Source organism: Meriones unguiculatus, chromosome 16 (genome assembly GCF_030254825.1).
Source record: "Meriones unguiculatus strain TT.TT164.6M chromosome 16, Bangor_MerUng_6.1, whole genome shotgun sequence".
In the NCBI taxonomy this organism is placed as follows: Eukaryota; Metazoa; Chordata; class Mammalia; order Rodentia; family Muridae; genus Meriones; species Meriones unguiculatus.
The window spans coordinates 47965851-47980855 of record NC_083363.1 but is presented as its reverse complement, the minus strand read 5'-3'; the positions used below and the strand labels follow the sequence as shown (position 1 = coordinate 47980855).

At 39.2% G+C, this 15005-nt stretch overlaps 1 protein-coding gene across 2 annotated transcripts in view; it reads left to right on the top strand.

Annotated features, from left to right (window-relative positions):
* Col19a1 (collagen type XIX alpha 1 chain) overlaps positions 1-15005 on the top strand; it is a 324630-nt gene that overhangs the window by 7797 nt on the left and 301828 nt on the right. For both annotated transcript variants that reach the window (XM_060369802.1, XM_060369801.1), the window contains exon 2: positions 3927-4053. In XM_060369802.1, coding sequence (XP_060225785.1) covers positions 3963-4053 — 91 coding nt within the window. In that variant the 5' untranslated portion in view covers positions 3927-3962. The remainder of the gene's footprint in view (positions 1-3926; positions 4054-15005) is intronic.

The following is a 15005-nucleotide window of genomic DNA, read 5'->3' as shown; positions in this document are numbered from 1 at the left end:
CTGAAAGACTCTAACTAGCAGTGTTTTCAAAGCAAAGACTCATGACCAAACCTTTGGCAGAGTACAGGGAATCATAAGAATGAAGGGGAGTTAGTCTGTTGGGGAAAGGATAGGAGCTCCACAAGGACCAAATATATCTGGGCACAGGGTCTTTTCTGAGACTGACATTCAACCAAGGACCATGTATGGATATAACCTAGAACCTCTACTCAGATGTAGCCTGTGGTAGCTCAGTAACCAATTGGTTTCCCAAAGTGAGGGGAACAAGGACTATTTCTAACAGGAACTTAATGACTGGCTCTTTGGTCTCCCCACCCTGGAAGGGAGGAGCAGTTCTGTTAGGCCACAGAGGAGGGCTTTGCAGCCAGTCCTAAAGATACCTGATAAAACAGGATCAGATGAATGGGGAGGAGGTCCCCCCTATCAGTGGACTTGGAAAGGGGCACGGTGGAGATGAGGGAGGGAGGGAGGGAGGGAGGGACTGGGAGGGAATGAGGGATCGGGACACGGCTGGGATACAGAGTTAATAAAATGTAACTGATAAAAATAAATAAATAATAAATAATAAAATAAAAAAAAAAAGAAATTCCAGAAGCGATTGAGTTAGAAAGGGGAATGAATAGATTCATGTGTAAGTTTCTGCTGATCTCTCGGAAAGATAGTGGTAGGAGGTTCAAGCGCTAAAACATTTGATCAACTAATCTTATTCTTAAAATACTTTGTTAGTAAGGTTAATGTTAAATCATTCATTATCCGAGTGGCTCATGAAAATTGTTGCGAGATGTCAAGAATGAATTGATATGTCAAGACCGACTTTATAGCTGTACAGTTCTTTGTCGCTGGAATGGGAGCCAAAGTTTTGATGAAAATGAATTCCTAAAACCATTTGGCACTTTTACTTTTCAGATACCAAACCAACCCGAGTGGAAGAGACAAGTGTAACTGGAAATTAGACTAACCATTCTATAGCGTATATAACAGCAGATGCCTTTAGAGTATGTAAGGCCACCCCACACATTAAATAAGATGTCCGTGCTCCTGACTTGCAGGATGTTCCATAACTTGCACACAAGTGGAAGCAGTCACACAGGAAGCCAAGATTTTAACTATTATGTTTTAGTGGCAACTGATCAACTGAGAGAAATCACCTCAGATAAAACACCATTACAAAACTCTCTGAAAACTGGATCAATGTTTGATATAGAATTTACTTAAACTAGAATTTATTTAAGGAGTTACTAACAGACATGAAATAATAGCTGTGATCAATTTACAGGGTCGTGTAAGGATCATGACTATGTTTATATCTAGAATTCAAAATAAACAAGACATAAGACCAGATGTCTTAGCTAGAACCACACATACAAATTTAACACCGCCTTGCTGCCTCTAACTATTCACCCAGAAATATCTAAACTCTTGAATTAATTTTTAAATGCTGAACTGAATATTTGCCATATGTATTTAGACTATCAAAGATGGTGGACTTATTTTTCTCTAAAGAGAGTCTATTGATAAAAGTTAAACAATTGTGTGATGAGCACTTTCATATTTGGCTCGTCATTAAACTGTGGCTAGTGATAAATAAGTGATTTATGACTCTTGAATAACTATTTCTAATAAACTTATCTTTTTTAATTAATTGAAGGATCCGATATATTTTTCCATGCAAATTATTTTCATCTTAGCCAATTCACTATAGTCAAGTTAATTTACACAATGTTCAACTTTTTGTTATAGCAATCTAAAACATTATACCTTATTTGTATTATTTTGTATGTGTATGGATGTTTTGCTTGCATTGATGTCTACAAAGCATGTTTGTGCCTGATGCCCATGGAGACAAAAAATAGGGCTTCGGATCACCTGGGATTGGAGTTAAGATCAGTGTGGACGGCCTTGTGGGTGGTGAGACTCAAAGCTGGGGCCTCTGGAAGAGTAGCCGGAACTCTTAACCACCGAATCAGCTCTTTAGTCCCCCTAGAGATTTTATCTGCTGAATCTTTCGTTGTAATACTTATAGAGTAGGGATATAAATTCCTAAAGGCGATGATGTTAACAGAATATTGTAAAATATACAGTAAGTATTGCATGTATTGGTTTCCTTTTAAAGAAGATGATGGGTTGAACATGTGCAGTTGTAATTTTATGAGTGGGACTCAATCCAATAGGCAAGTAGTTCATGGAAAATATGACAATGTTGACTAAGCCATAGTATGTAAATATGATATTACCAAACAGAACCGTGAATGATACAATTGTGTTTAAAATTCTGAGTCATGGTATTTGATACCAAATGTATAGGCAATAAAAATCTGTGTTAATGATTATAGTCAGCACACTGAAATGGAAACCCAATGGTCTCTATTTCATATGAGGGAACTTTTGTAAATTATAAGCTGATAAAGGGTTAAAATGCAGAATATATGGAAATACAACATAACAACAGCTAACTGTATTTCAAAAAAAAAAAAAAAACAGAGAGAGCATCCTGAATATCATTTCTCTAAGAAACACAAATGTCCATGAGGTACATGAAACACGTTTAATATCACTAATACTCAGGAAAATACAAATCAAAACCACAGTGAGCCACCCTCTCACGCTGATAGTGTGATCTAGCAGCCAGAGAGAAAATAGTAAATGCAGAGGAGAGTGTGGGGAAATCAGCACACCTGTGCCCCACTAGTGGAAATGTGAATGGTGTGGGCGTTAGAGAAAAACAGCACGGTGGTTCCTAAGGAAATTAAAAATATGAGAACCATATGGTCCGCCCAGCATTTCCTTCTTTGAGCATATAACCAAGAGAATTGTAAGTGAGACTCGGATTGCTGCTTGTACATCTGTGCTTATAACAAGTATGCACAACAGCCAGAGGTGTCCACTGATGGATGATGAGCAAAGCGGGCATTTGCAAATGGTGAAGTATCATCCAGCACCCCCAAACAAGAGAAAATTCTGACATATGTCACGACACTAATGAACTTTTAGGATCTTACGCTACTGGTGGCAAAATGGTTTGGTCAGTAAAGTGCTTGATACATGAACATGAAGACCAGAGTTCAGTTCCCGGAACCCACCAGTAAAAAATTGGGTGTGGTGGTGTGCCCTCGTAAACCCAGCTCTAGGGAGGGGATCTTGCTGGCCAGCGAGTACACTCTAAGCAGAGAAAATGAGGTGAATGAGACCTTGTCTCAAAACACAAGGCAAATGTTACCTTCTAAGGAGTCTCACCTGGGACTGACCTCTGTCTTCCACAGAAACACAGAAACACAGGATTGTAGGCGCTATATTGTAGATACTATATTGTAGATACTGTATTAAGTAAAATATAGTCATCAAATAAAGGAGACAAAGGTGGATGATTCTGCTTATTGAAGGTACTCTAGTACCTTGTAGCAGGTAAATAGAATGATAATTGTGGGTTTGCAGACAATGCATGGAAAGTTTGTTTAACAGGCACAGATAATCAGTTCTGTACCATGACAAGAATTGTGGAACTAGATCAAGAGCAGGGATTGCAAAGCAGTGGAAATGAACTTAATTCCACTGACATGCACACCTAAAACTGGTCAAAATACAAATTTTATATTATTATATACTTTACCACAGCTTAAAAAAAATAAACCCAATCATTTCTGTGGTATAGCTTTAAAGCCACTGAAAAGGTTGGAAAATTTAAATGATAAGAATTTGTGTTCATGAGTAATTAATGAGTAACTAAGAAAAGAGTCTTGAAATATTTCCCAGCACTCAGAAAAGATTAATGTATTAAAATACTCAAGGTGCATGTTAGAGCATTGTGTACACTAACTTATAATTATATGATGCATTGAAACCGATTGCCCTCTCTTTGGTCGTGATGATTTTGTGAATGTAATGGAGCAGAATACAAAATCTCAGCTTGAATGCTTCTGCCTTTGCAGATCTGTGGCCGTTTGTCCCCATGGTTTCAAGGCACAATGAGGCACACCAGCTCTTGGAAACTGTGGACTTGGGCAGCAATGTTCCTGCTTCCTGCTTTCACTTGTGTGACAGTCAGGGACAAGCCAGGTATGTGGGTCACCTCTCTACCTGATTGATAAATGTTATCTGTAGTCCTTAAATCATTAAAAAAAAATCCATTAAGGCAAATCTTGTTAAGGTTGGAAAGACCGCAGATTAGATTTACTGATATAAATTAGAGAAATCAGTGTTTTCCACCATTGACCTTTGTGTAGACCTTCATATAACCATGGCAAACTTCCACATTTTTCCACTGTATGTTGTTTAACTTGTTCTGCAATGGAAACTTATGAATGTGTTTATATGCATCTATGTCTCTGTTCATATATCTGATATTATTTTGCATTTTAGCCTTTAATATTTGTTCAAGTTATAAGTCTCAGAGCTCAGCACTAATTAGGATTAACAAGAAAATTAAATTAAGAAAAAGTAAAAAATAGACTCTGAAGTGTAAAAAGAAATAGGGTTTAATTATATGTCAGCTGTGTGGTGTCTCCGATGAGGGAAATACCTCAGATGAGGGGAACACATTTTTACAGTACCCAATAAAATAGATATTTGTTTTCAATTATTAAATTTCTGAATCTTCTCCTAAATATTCCAAAGGGCTGTCCAGCAATTTGGAGAATTTGTATTTATCACTGACTTTTAAAATTAATTGTACCTGTGAAGATTATTAACTTACACATACTTCATGTTGCAAAGTTCAAGTGAATATGTTGGAGAAGCCATTTTCTGAGAGTGACAAAGAGAAACAGAGAAAGAGAGAGAGAGGGAGGGAGGGAAGAAGAGATGTATTTTAATGATAATCACACATGGCGATGTATCTAGAGACAGAATCTTTTTTATTTTAATTTTGTTTACTAATCAAAATTTTTTCACTTTGTATCCCAGCTGTAGCCCCCTCCCTCATCCTCTCCCAATCCCACTCTCCCTCCCTCATCTCCTCCCATACCCCTCTTCAAGTCCACTGATAGGGGAGGTCCTCCTCCCCTTCCATCTGATCCTACCCTATCAGGTATCATTAGGACTGGCTTCATTGTCTTCCACTGTGGCCTGGTAGGGCTACTCCCCCCTCAGAGGGAGGTGATCAAAGAGCTAGCCATTGAGTTCTTGTCAGAGACAGTCCCTGTTCCCCTTACTAGGAAACCCACTTGGATACTGAGATGCCATGGGCTACATCTGAGCAGGGGTTCTAGATTATCTCCATGCATGGTCCTTGGTTAGAGTATCAGACTCAGAAAGAACCCCTGTGCCCAGGTTTCTTTGTTCTGTTTCTCTCCTTGTGGAGCTCCTGTCCCCTCCAGGTCTTTCTGTCTCCCCCTTCTTTCATAAGATTTCCTGCACTCTGCCCCAAGTTTGGCTATGAGTCTCAGCTTTAATACCCTGCTAGGTAAAGTCTTTCAGAGCCCCTCTGTGGTAGGCTCCTGTCCTCTTCCCTGTTTTCTCCCTTTTTCGATGTCCATCCCATTTGTCTTTCTAAGTGAGGGTTGATCATCTAACCTACAGTCCTCCTTCTTGCTTAGCTTATCTAAGTGTACAGATTTTAGTATGTTTATCCTATATTATATGTTTAGTATCCACTTATAAGTGAGTATATACCATGTGTGTCTTTCTGCTTCTGGGATACCTCACTCAGGATAATCTTTTCTCATTCCCATCATTTGCCTGCAAGTTTCATGATTTCCTTGTTTTTAATTTCTGAGTAGTGTTCCATTGTGTAAATGTACCAAAATTTCTGTATCCATTCCTCAGTTGAGGACATCTAGGTTGTTTGTAGATTCTGGCTATTACAAATAAAGCTGCTCTGAACATGGTTGAGCAAAATAATTTTTTTGTTCTTTTCTTTTTTTTATTAATTATACTTTATTCACTTTGTATCCCCCCATAAGCCCCTCTCTCCTCCCCTCCCAATCTCACCCTCCCTCCACTTCTTCACGCATGCCCCTCCCCAAGTCCACTGATAGGGGAGGTCTTCCTCTCATTTCTTCTGATCTTCGTCTATCAGATCTCATCAGGAGTAGCTGCATTGTCATCTTCTGTGGCCTGGTAAGGCTGCTCCCCCGTCAGGGGGAGGTGATCAAAGAGCAGGCCAATCAGTTTATGTCAGAGACAGTCCCTCTTCCCATTACTATGTAACCCACTTGGGCACTAAACTGCCATGGGCTACATCTATGCAGGGGTTCTAGGTTATCTCCATGCATGGTACTTGGTTGGAGTATGAGTCTCTGGGAAGACCCCTGTGTTCAAATTTTCTGGTTCTGTTGCTCTCCTTGTGGAGTTCCTGTTCTCTCCAGATCTTACTATTTCCCACTTCTTACATAAGATTCCATGCACACTGCCCAACAGTTGGCCATAAGTCTCAGCGTCTGCTTTGATAGTCTGCAGGGCAGAGCCTTTCAGAGGCCCTCTGTGGCAGGGTCCTAGCTTTTTCCTGTTTTCTTCAAGCAAAAGAATCTTACTGTGTATATTCTCTTAATAATTTTATTGAATAGGCATAAACTCCCTCTTAATAAGGCTTTTGAGTTTATGCACACACCAAATAAAAATTGTCACTTATGAACATTTAACAAATCTTTGTACCTCTTGATTATTGCTACAAATTTCACAGGAAGCCCATTTCCTACAACAATTCCCATGAAAGTTTAAATATTTTATTAATATATTAACAATATTCTGTAGTCATAGTCTTAGGGAAAGAGTTATTAGTCAAAAGGTGATTGTCTACCAAATATCCTTAAAAACCAGTCATTTTGAGTGATCAAACTTGTGGAATTCCTCTGAATATTTATTTTCTACATTAAATACCACAGTTCTTTGATCAAGTTATATTGTATAAATAACTACCCAAATGTTATTCTAGCCCCAAATATCTTACCAAATTAGTTTCTTTGAAAGATAGTTTTTTCTAAGAACACCAATTGCAATAAGATTCACAAAACACGTAGCTCTAAAGGAGATTAATAAAGGAAACACTGAGTTTTCTCAAGCAATTTGGTAGAGGGTGCCTGTAGAACAAGAAGCATATTCTGAGCGTGTCACGGAAATTGTCTCATCTCAAGTATCATTTGTATTAATGGAGACTCGTCACAGCACCACCAGAGGAACGCTTGGAGACTCTGACACACTGGGCCTGGCCTGGCAGGAGATTCTTCTTGAGTCCTGTCTTGTGTGTCTGATTCACGGGGCTGGGCTCCCTTTTTAGTTTCCTCATGTGCAGACCTGTGTGTGTGGTCACTAACCGTTTACCGGCGGGAAGTGATTACATCTAAAAATAAAGTCTAGCAAATCTGAGAGAGAGGCTAGGGTTTCAGGGCTGGACTCAGTGAGGGTGTCAACCGTTTACAGTTAAAACCAAATGTAATAAAGGATAACCCGAGCCTTCGTTGCTGTCCTCCAGACTCCGGCAATCTTAATGTTTACTTGGAGTATCATTGCAGCCGGGACAGAATTCAAGAATACTATGGAAGAGTCAACAAGAACATACCTTGAAAAATCTTGAATTCAGGCACTCCGATTATTGGATCCATCGTTTTGCTTTGTTCCTAATTAATTAATTCATTAATTCACTTTACATCCCAGTCATAACCCCCTCCCTCCTCTCCTCCCAGCTAATCCTCAGGAGAGAGGAGCTCCCCTCCCCACCCACCCCAGCTTATCAAGTGGCATGAGAGCTGAGGACTGAGTTGGTCCTCTTCCCCTGTGGCTTAGAAAGGCAGGCCCGTCAGGGGGAAGTGTTCAAAAATTGGGCAACAGAGTCCATTGTAGTCAGATTGTGGGATGAGATACATTTGTGTATTTTCACACTGACAATACATTTCCAGGTGATTGATGCCTTTAGCTCAGCTGTCAGGATGGAGAAGAAAACCGTGCTAACAGAGGTACAATGCTCAGCAAGCTTCACATTTGCTTTAATTTGTTTCAGACTGGATCCTCTAAAATAGAAACTTCCACATCTCATGGTTAGTTTCTTCTCTTAATGTATGCAAAAGTACTAAATTACTGTAAGAAATTCTAAAAACAAAAAGCCCAGAAAGCCAGAGTGAAAAGCATAGGTGAAATAGATGGCAGGGTGTCATCTAAGAAAAATTTAAAAAACAATCTCAAACTTCATGTAAACTGTCTAGCTGGTATCAAGGATTCTCACAGGCCCAACACTAAACACAAAAACCCTATTAAGTCAATTCTCTACTAACTGTGAGGAGAAAGTTATTGTTCTGAAATAAAGCTTATATTTATTAACAGACAGATCTCCTGTTAACCTCATATAGAATTTTGAAATAAATCTTAGTGCTCAGTGTGGTACCACCTAAAAATCTTCACAGTGGATCGTGTAGTATTTAACTCCTAAATTTGGAAAGTGAAAGAAAGCATCACAGTGCCCGCAGAACATGCCTCTTAGAAAAGTGATTCCTTTGGAGGATGAGTTTTTGGATCAAAGCGAAGTCCTGAAGGTACTTGTGGGACCTGTCCCTTAAAATAGCTGTGTCCCATTATCTTTTTCTCATTTACTGCCCCTTTCACATTATTTTTGTTATGTTATCAGTCCAGCATGCTTTGTCTACTTTTGTTAGCCTACGAATTCACTCCCAGCGCAGAATAATGCATATTATGTGCTCATTTGGCAGCGTATAAAGGGGTTCTGAAGCACAGCCAGTAACAGCGAGGAGAGAAGCCTCCCGGCTGCCTCTCTCCAATAAGAAATCTGTTTTAGCCCTAAAAAAAGAAATGTGAGCTATGTAACAGGTGTGTATCTAACTCTTCATGTGGGATCTCTAACAGTGGGAGCAGGGGATGTCTCTGACTCTGTGGCCTGCCTTGGGTCCCTTTCCCCTAACTGGGTTGCCGCGCCTCGCCTCAATAGGGGAAGATGTGCCTCATGCACCTCCACCTTGCTATGCCAAGGAGAGTCTACATGCTACATACATGTGAGGCCTCACTTTCTCTCAGGAGAAAGGGGAGCGTAGTGGGGAGGAAAGAATGGCTTCAACAGGGATGTAAATTAAATAAATTAATTAAAAAAAAAAGTGAGCAATGGCTTAGTCAGTAAAGGGCTTGCCTTTCAAGCAAAAGGACCTGAGTTCAACCACCAGAAGTCACTTTTTTTTTTTTTTTTTTTTTTTTTTTTTTTTTTTTAGCCAAGCATGGCAGCACACCCTTGTAATTTCAGCTCTGGAGAGGCAGAGACAGAACTCTGAGGTTTGAAAGTCAGCCAGTGTAGACTACATAGTGAGCTCCAGGACAGTGAGAGAAACTGTCTCAAACAACAAAACAAAATTTAAAAACTCAAAACAATGTGAACGGCTCCTCTGACCTCCACATGGATCTTCACTGCTCATCGATAACAGGCTAAGCAGTTCCACGTCTGTAAACAGCTGGTGTCTTTCCCTTCTCCAACTCTTATCCTGAGGAAAAGGTCAAAGTAGTATGCTAGGTAAAGGAAGTAATTTTCCTTAATGAGGTTTTGAGAGCTATAAAAGAACTATCAAATGAGCTAGATTTTAAACTATAGCTTTATAAGTAAAATTCATTGCATACATTATGTATGTCTCTGCAGCTATGATGAAAAAGGAAAATCAAGGCAGAAAATAGACAAGGGAGGTAGTGCAATCACTAAGGTGCTCTCTTACTGGTCTTTTCTTCTTGTCATGCTTTCTGTGTGATCTTTTATCCCCATACTTCAAAATGAATTATGTGTTTCATTTTGTGTGTGCTTCACGGCCTTGATCTGTTTTAGTTTTGTAGGTAGCTCTCTTCCTTCCTTCCTTGCTTACTTTTTCATTCCTTCCTTCCTCCCTCTGATGATAAAAATTTTAATTCACATATAATATTTGTACATATTTCTGGGATGCAGTGTGGTAATTCAGTATGCATATTCATGTGTGATGATCAAATGTTAAGAGAATTTATATGTTCTTAAACATTTCTTTGTGTTGGGGAAGCTTAAATGTCTCAGTTTTTCATTATTTATACAATTTATAATAAATTACTGTTAACTGTAATTGTTCCTTCTGTAGGAAAGAACATCGAAATGCATTTCCAACCTCCCTCTCTCTCTTCTCCTCTATTCTTCAGCACTAGTTGCTTTTCTAGTTTTTTAAACAAAATGCCTGGCATAGGAAGAAGGGTTCATTTGGCCCACACTTTAAGGGTTTAGTTTCTAGCACGGGAAGAAAGTCATGGCACCAGAAGACTGAGGCAACTGTTCACATTGAAGCTCAGTCATGAAGCAGAGTGATGAATGCTGGTGTTTAGCTTGCTCTCCCCTTATCAATCAGTCCAGGCCCCCATGCAGTGGAATGATGCTGCTCACACCTAAGCTGGTCTTCTCATCTTAACCAACCTAACAGAAGTTCCCTCATAGATATGTCAAGAAGTTTGTCTCCCAGTAACTCTAGATCACTTTAAGTTGACTTAAGCATGGCTCATTGTTGGATTTTCCTGACTACTGTTCTACCTGCTACTTCAATAAAGTTGACTTTTCTTCCTGAACATAAACATCTGAACAAGAGCAGACTCCATTTTTCTTCCCACAGCAGGCTTATTTCACTCAGCATAAAGCCCTCCAGTGATAAACATGCTTCAATCAATGACAAGACTCCATCTTTATGGCGGAGGTCCACTGTGTATTCATGTGCTGCACTTTCTTTGTTCAGTTATTTGTCAACAGACATTTTGCTTGATTCTACAGTTTGGCTGTTACAAATAGCATTTTAATAAATACAGAAATGGACATTTTTTTGGTATAAGAATGTCATTCCATTTGGGAATATATACCTAGTAGTATGATAGTTGGATCATATGGTAGCTGCATTTCAGGTTTTCTGAGGCGTTCCACACGTCTTTCTACAAAAGCTATAACATGTTTAGCATTGACAGTGAATAGGAGATTCCCTTTCTCCTCCTCACATCTCCATCTATTTCTTTTCTTTTTGATAATTAGAACTGGAGTGATATATTCTCAAAGAGTTTAGATCTGCATTTCTCTGATGATTGGTGATGCTGAAAGATTTTTTTTTGCCTTTTTTTGTTGTTGTTGTTGTTTTACATTGTCCCATGAGAAATTCAGATCATTTTCCTATGCTTGTAATCAGATTCAGTGTCTTTTCTGCTGTTGAGATTTTAGAGTTCCTTGCATGCTCTGGTTATTGACCATTAACCTCCAGACAGTTGAATAATTTGCAGATGTTTTCTTGCATTCTGTGTGCTGTCTCTTTACTCTCTTATGTTGTACATAGCTTCACAGTTTTATGCAACTCCACACCCCTAATTCATAAACTTCTTCTCCTCCAGAATTATTTAATGTCTTCTCAACTTTAACGTGTCCAGCTCCTCCTACCTTCCACTGATTAATATACATACTGTCAAACAAACTCTTATTTCTATGAGACGATTTCAATGAGTCAGACTTCTGTCTAGTTAAGCAAAGTAATTGTTCTTCCCCCCCCCATTCATCTGCCTGCCATGTCTTGTTGATTCGTGTATCTCATTCCTTCTGCTCTTTCCCACTCCCCAGTCCCCACTGCTGTCTTTGTAGTCCAGGCTAACATCATCTCTGGGACTCATGGAGTGTGGGAAAGCAAATAAAGTGGTCAGATAAAATCTCAAGAACCAAGCTAAATTTGAAGTTTAGATAAATAATGGATGATGTCTTCAAGTATGCTTGGATGCTCTAGATATCTTATCAGGCATATTTATATTAGAATATTTTCATTATGCATCTGATATTTGATTATGAATCTTCTATTTATTTGCTATGTTGGGCAATCCTATATGTTGTAATGTAATGGGAAGATAGAGATGGGTGGGAAGGCTGAGCTCACATAAAGGCATTTAAGTGGAGGTACAACGGCCTTGAGAATGGGACACATGGGCACCGGGAAAACAGCCAGCACAAAGGTACTGAGGCAGAGGACTGCTCGGTATAAGAGAGAAATGGCACAAAGGCTAGGAGACTGGAGTCCAGGGAGAGAGGGGCCGTGGAGTAGGGACACATGCTACTGCATTTCTTGATTGTAAAAAAAATCTGATTTCTAAGTCTGCAAAGTCAAAAGCTAAACCATGGACTCCTGCACGTTTAGCAGAGCAAGGCATAGCGTCCCATTAGTTCTCCTGGGAAATAGCGCTTCATTTTTCCATGCCCAGACAACACAAATGGACGCACTTCTGCATTTATGGTGTCCAGTCTTTCTCAGAAAGACTTAACTCACAGTTATCTGAGAGCTGTGATAGATCATCCCTTCTTATCCACAAGAGATACGTTTCAAGGCTCCCAGTGGGTGTCTGAAGTTATGGCTAGCAGTGAGCCTTCCACATACTGCCTTTCCTATACATACATTATTTGCCTATAGTGAAGGTCAAACTATAAGTTAGGATTAGTAAGACACTGACAGCAACAGCTGGCACTGAAATAGAAAAGAAATCAGTGCTTGCATATTTCAGTTGATCTTCGGTCACTAACAATTTCACGATGCAAAGTTCGCATCGGGGGGTGTGCTGTGGTGTTTTATTCATGATACATTACTATTAAAATGCAAATGTGTAGACATGTGCATACCTTATTCTATTTTTGTTTAAAAATTTTTTTAGATATTTTTATTTTATTTTATTACTGTATTTGTTTGAGTGTCTTGTCTGCATGTATGTGTGTGTATCACATGAGTGTCTGGTAACTGCAGATGCCAAGATCTCCAGGAACTGGAGTTTCAAGTGGTTGTAAGATCCCTTGTGGTGCTAGGAATCCAGCCTTGGTTCTCCGCAAGATCAACAAGTGCTCTTTACAGATAAGCCATCTCTCCAGCCTCAGATATGTACATTTTAACAAAATTAAAATATCAATTATATCCTCATCATGCAAATGGCTCATTTTCTTTTCCTGTAATCAATGAAGTGTTTGGGAAACAATATTAAGACCTGTCTAATAGAACATGCTTGCCTTTATTCTTCATGACTCTGAAACCTCATTTTTTTCCTTTGCCTTTGTATACACAAAAATGAATTTACTTCCTGCTTTTCCTAAGCTAGAGTTGTAGAGATGACTAGCTCATATTCCATTTGACCATCAGTAAACAGATACAAACTGCTTATGTATTAAGTCAATTGAAAGGACAAAATTGAAACACATTTTTGCTGGTCTTAGATATGAGAAGAGAAAGGAAACTGAAGAAGGAGAGGGAGGAGGAGAGGAGGAGGAAAAGAAGGAGGAAGATTGGGGAGAAAAGTAAAAAAGAGATTTCAACATTCTGTCAACTGTTCTAGTGAATATTATACTAGAATGATGACTATGTAACCCGGAATAGAAAGTTCTAGTCAAGCGAAAAGAGAAAAGAGCATGTATTTAAAGATAAGCAGACTTTTTTTTTTTTTTTTAGACAAACGAAAATGCTGTTTGTCTATGTTCGCTTTCATTTTATGTGTTTTAGGGATCTTATCTAAAAATCCTTGTCTATAACTCTATTAATGTATGTACTATTTTAAAGAATTTATTTATTTTTTATTAATTACAGTTTATTCACTTTGTATCCCAACTGTAACCCCTGTCTTGTCCCCTTCCAACCCCACTCTCCCTCCCTCTTCTCTACCCATGCCCCTCCCCCAGTCCACTGCCAGGGGAGGTCTTCCTCCCCTTCCATCTGATCTATAAGGTCTCATTAGGGTGTGGCCTGGTAACCCTGCACCCCACTTAGGGGGAAGTGACCAAAGAGCAGGCTATTGAGTTCATGTCAGAGACAGTCCCTGTTCCTCTTAGTAGGCACTGAGCTGCCATGGGCTACATCTGTTCAGGGGTTCTAGGTTATCTCCATGCATGGTCCTTGGTTGGAGTATCAGTCTCAGAAAAGATTCTTGTGCCCCATTTTTTTTCCCCTTTCCTTGTGGAGCTCCTGTCCTCTCCATGTCTTTCTCTCTCCCCCTTCTTTCATAATATTCTCCCTGCACTCTGCCCAAAGTTTGGCTGTGAGTCTCAGCCTCTGCTTTGATATACTGCTGGGCAAAGTCTTTCAGAGGCCCTCTGTGGTAGGCTCCTGTCCTGTTCCCTGTTTTCTCCCTCTTTTGATGTCCATCCAGTTTGCCTTTCTGAATGAGGACTGATCATCTTACCCAGAGTCCTCATTCTTGATTAGCTTAAGGTGTACAGATTTCAGTATGATTATCCTATATAATATATCTAATATCCACTTATAAGTGAGTATATACCATGTGTGTCTTTCTGCTTCTGGGATACGTCACTCAGGATGATCTTTTCTTGTTCCCACCATTTGCCTGCAAATTTCATGATTTCCTTGTTTTTAATTGTTGAGTAGCATTCTATTGTGTAAATGTGCCACAATCTCTATATCCAATCCTCAACTGAGGGACATCTGGGTTGTTTCCAGCTTCTGGCTATTATGAATAAAGCTGCTCTGAAAATGGTTGAGCAGATGTCCTTGTTGTATACTTGAGCATCTTTTGGATATATGCCTAGGAGTGGTATAGCTGGATCTTGAGGTAGCACTTTGGACACCTGATTTTTCACAAAGATGCCAAAATCATACAATGGAAAAGTATGTATGTATGTACTTTTAATGTTTCTGGGCATCATAAAAATATTTTTCCATGGCTGGTGAGATGGCTCAATGGATGAGAGCTCTGGCTGATCTTGCAGAGGACCTTGGTTCATTTCTGAGCACTTTCATGACAGGCTTGTGAGTGCCTGTGTGTGAAAGCGGATTCATTTTTTAACCACACATTTAAAACAGATGATGGAAACAAATACATTTCATTAAAGAATGAAGAGGGTTTCTTTTTTTTTAGTTAAATTTTTATTTTTTATATTAGTTGCAGTTTATTAATTTTGTATCTTAGCTGTAGCCTTCTCCTTCTTTCCCTCCCAATCCCACCCTCCCTCCCTCATCTCCTCCCTGCCCTGAAGAGAGTTTCTTAGGTATGTTATTTTGTGTAAAATATATTTTTGAGAGGAGATGTTCAATAAAGAAGTAGGAAAAGTTGCTTTGCAAGAAACG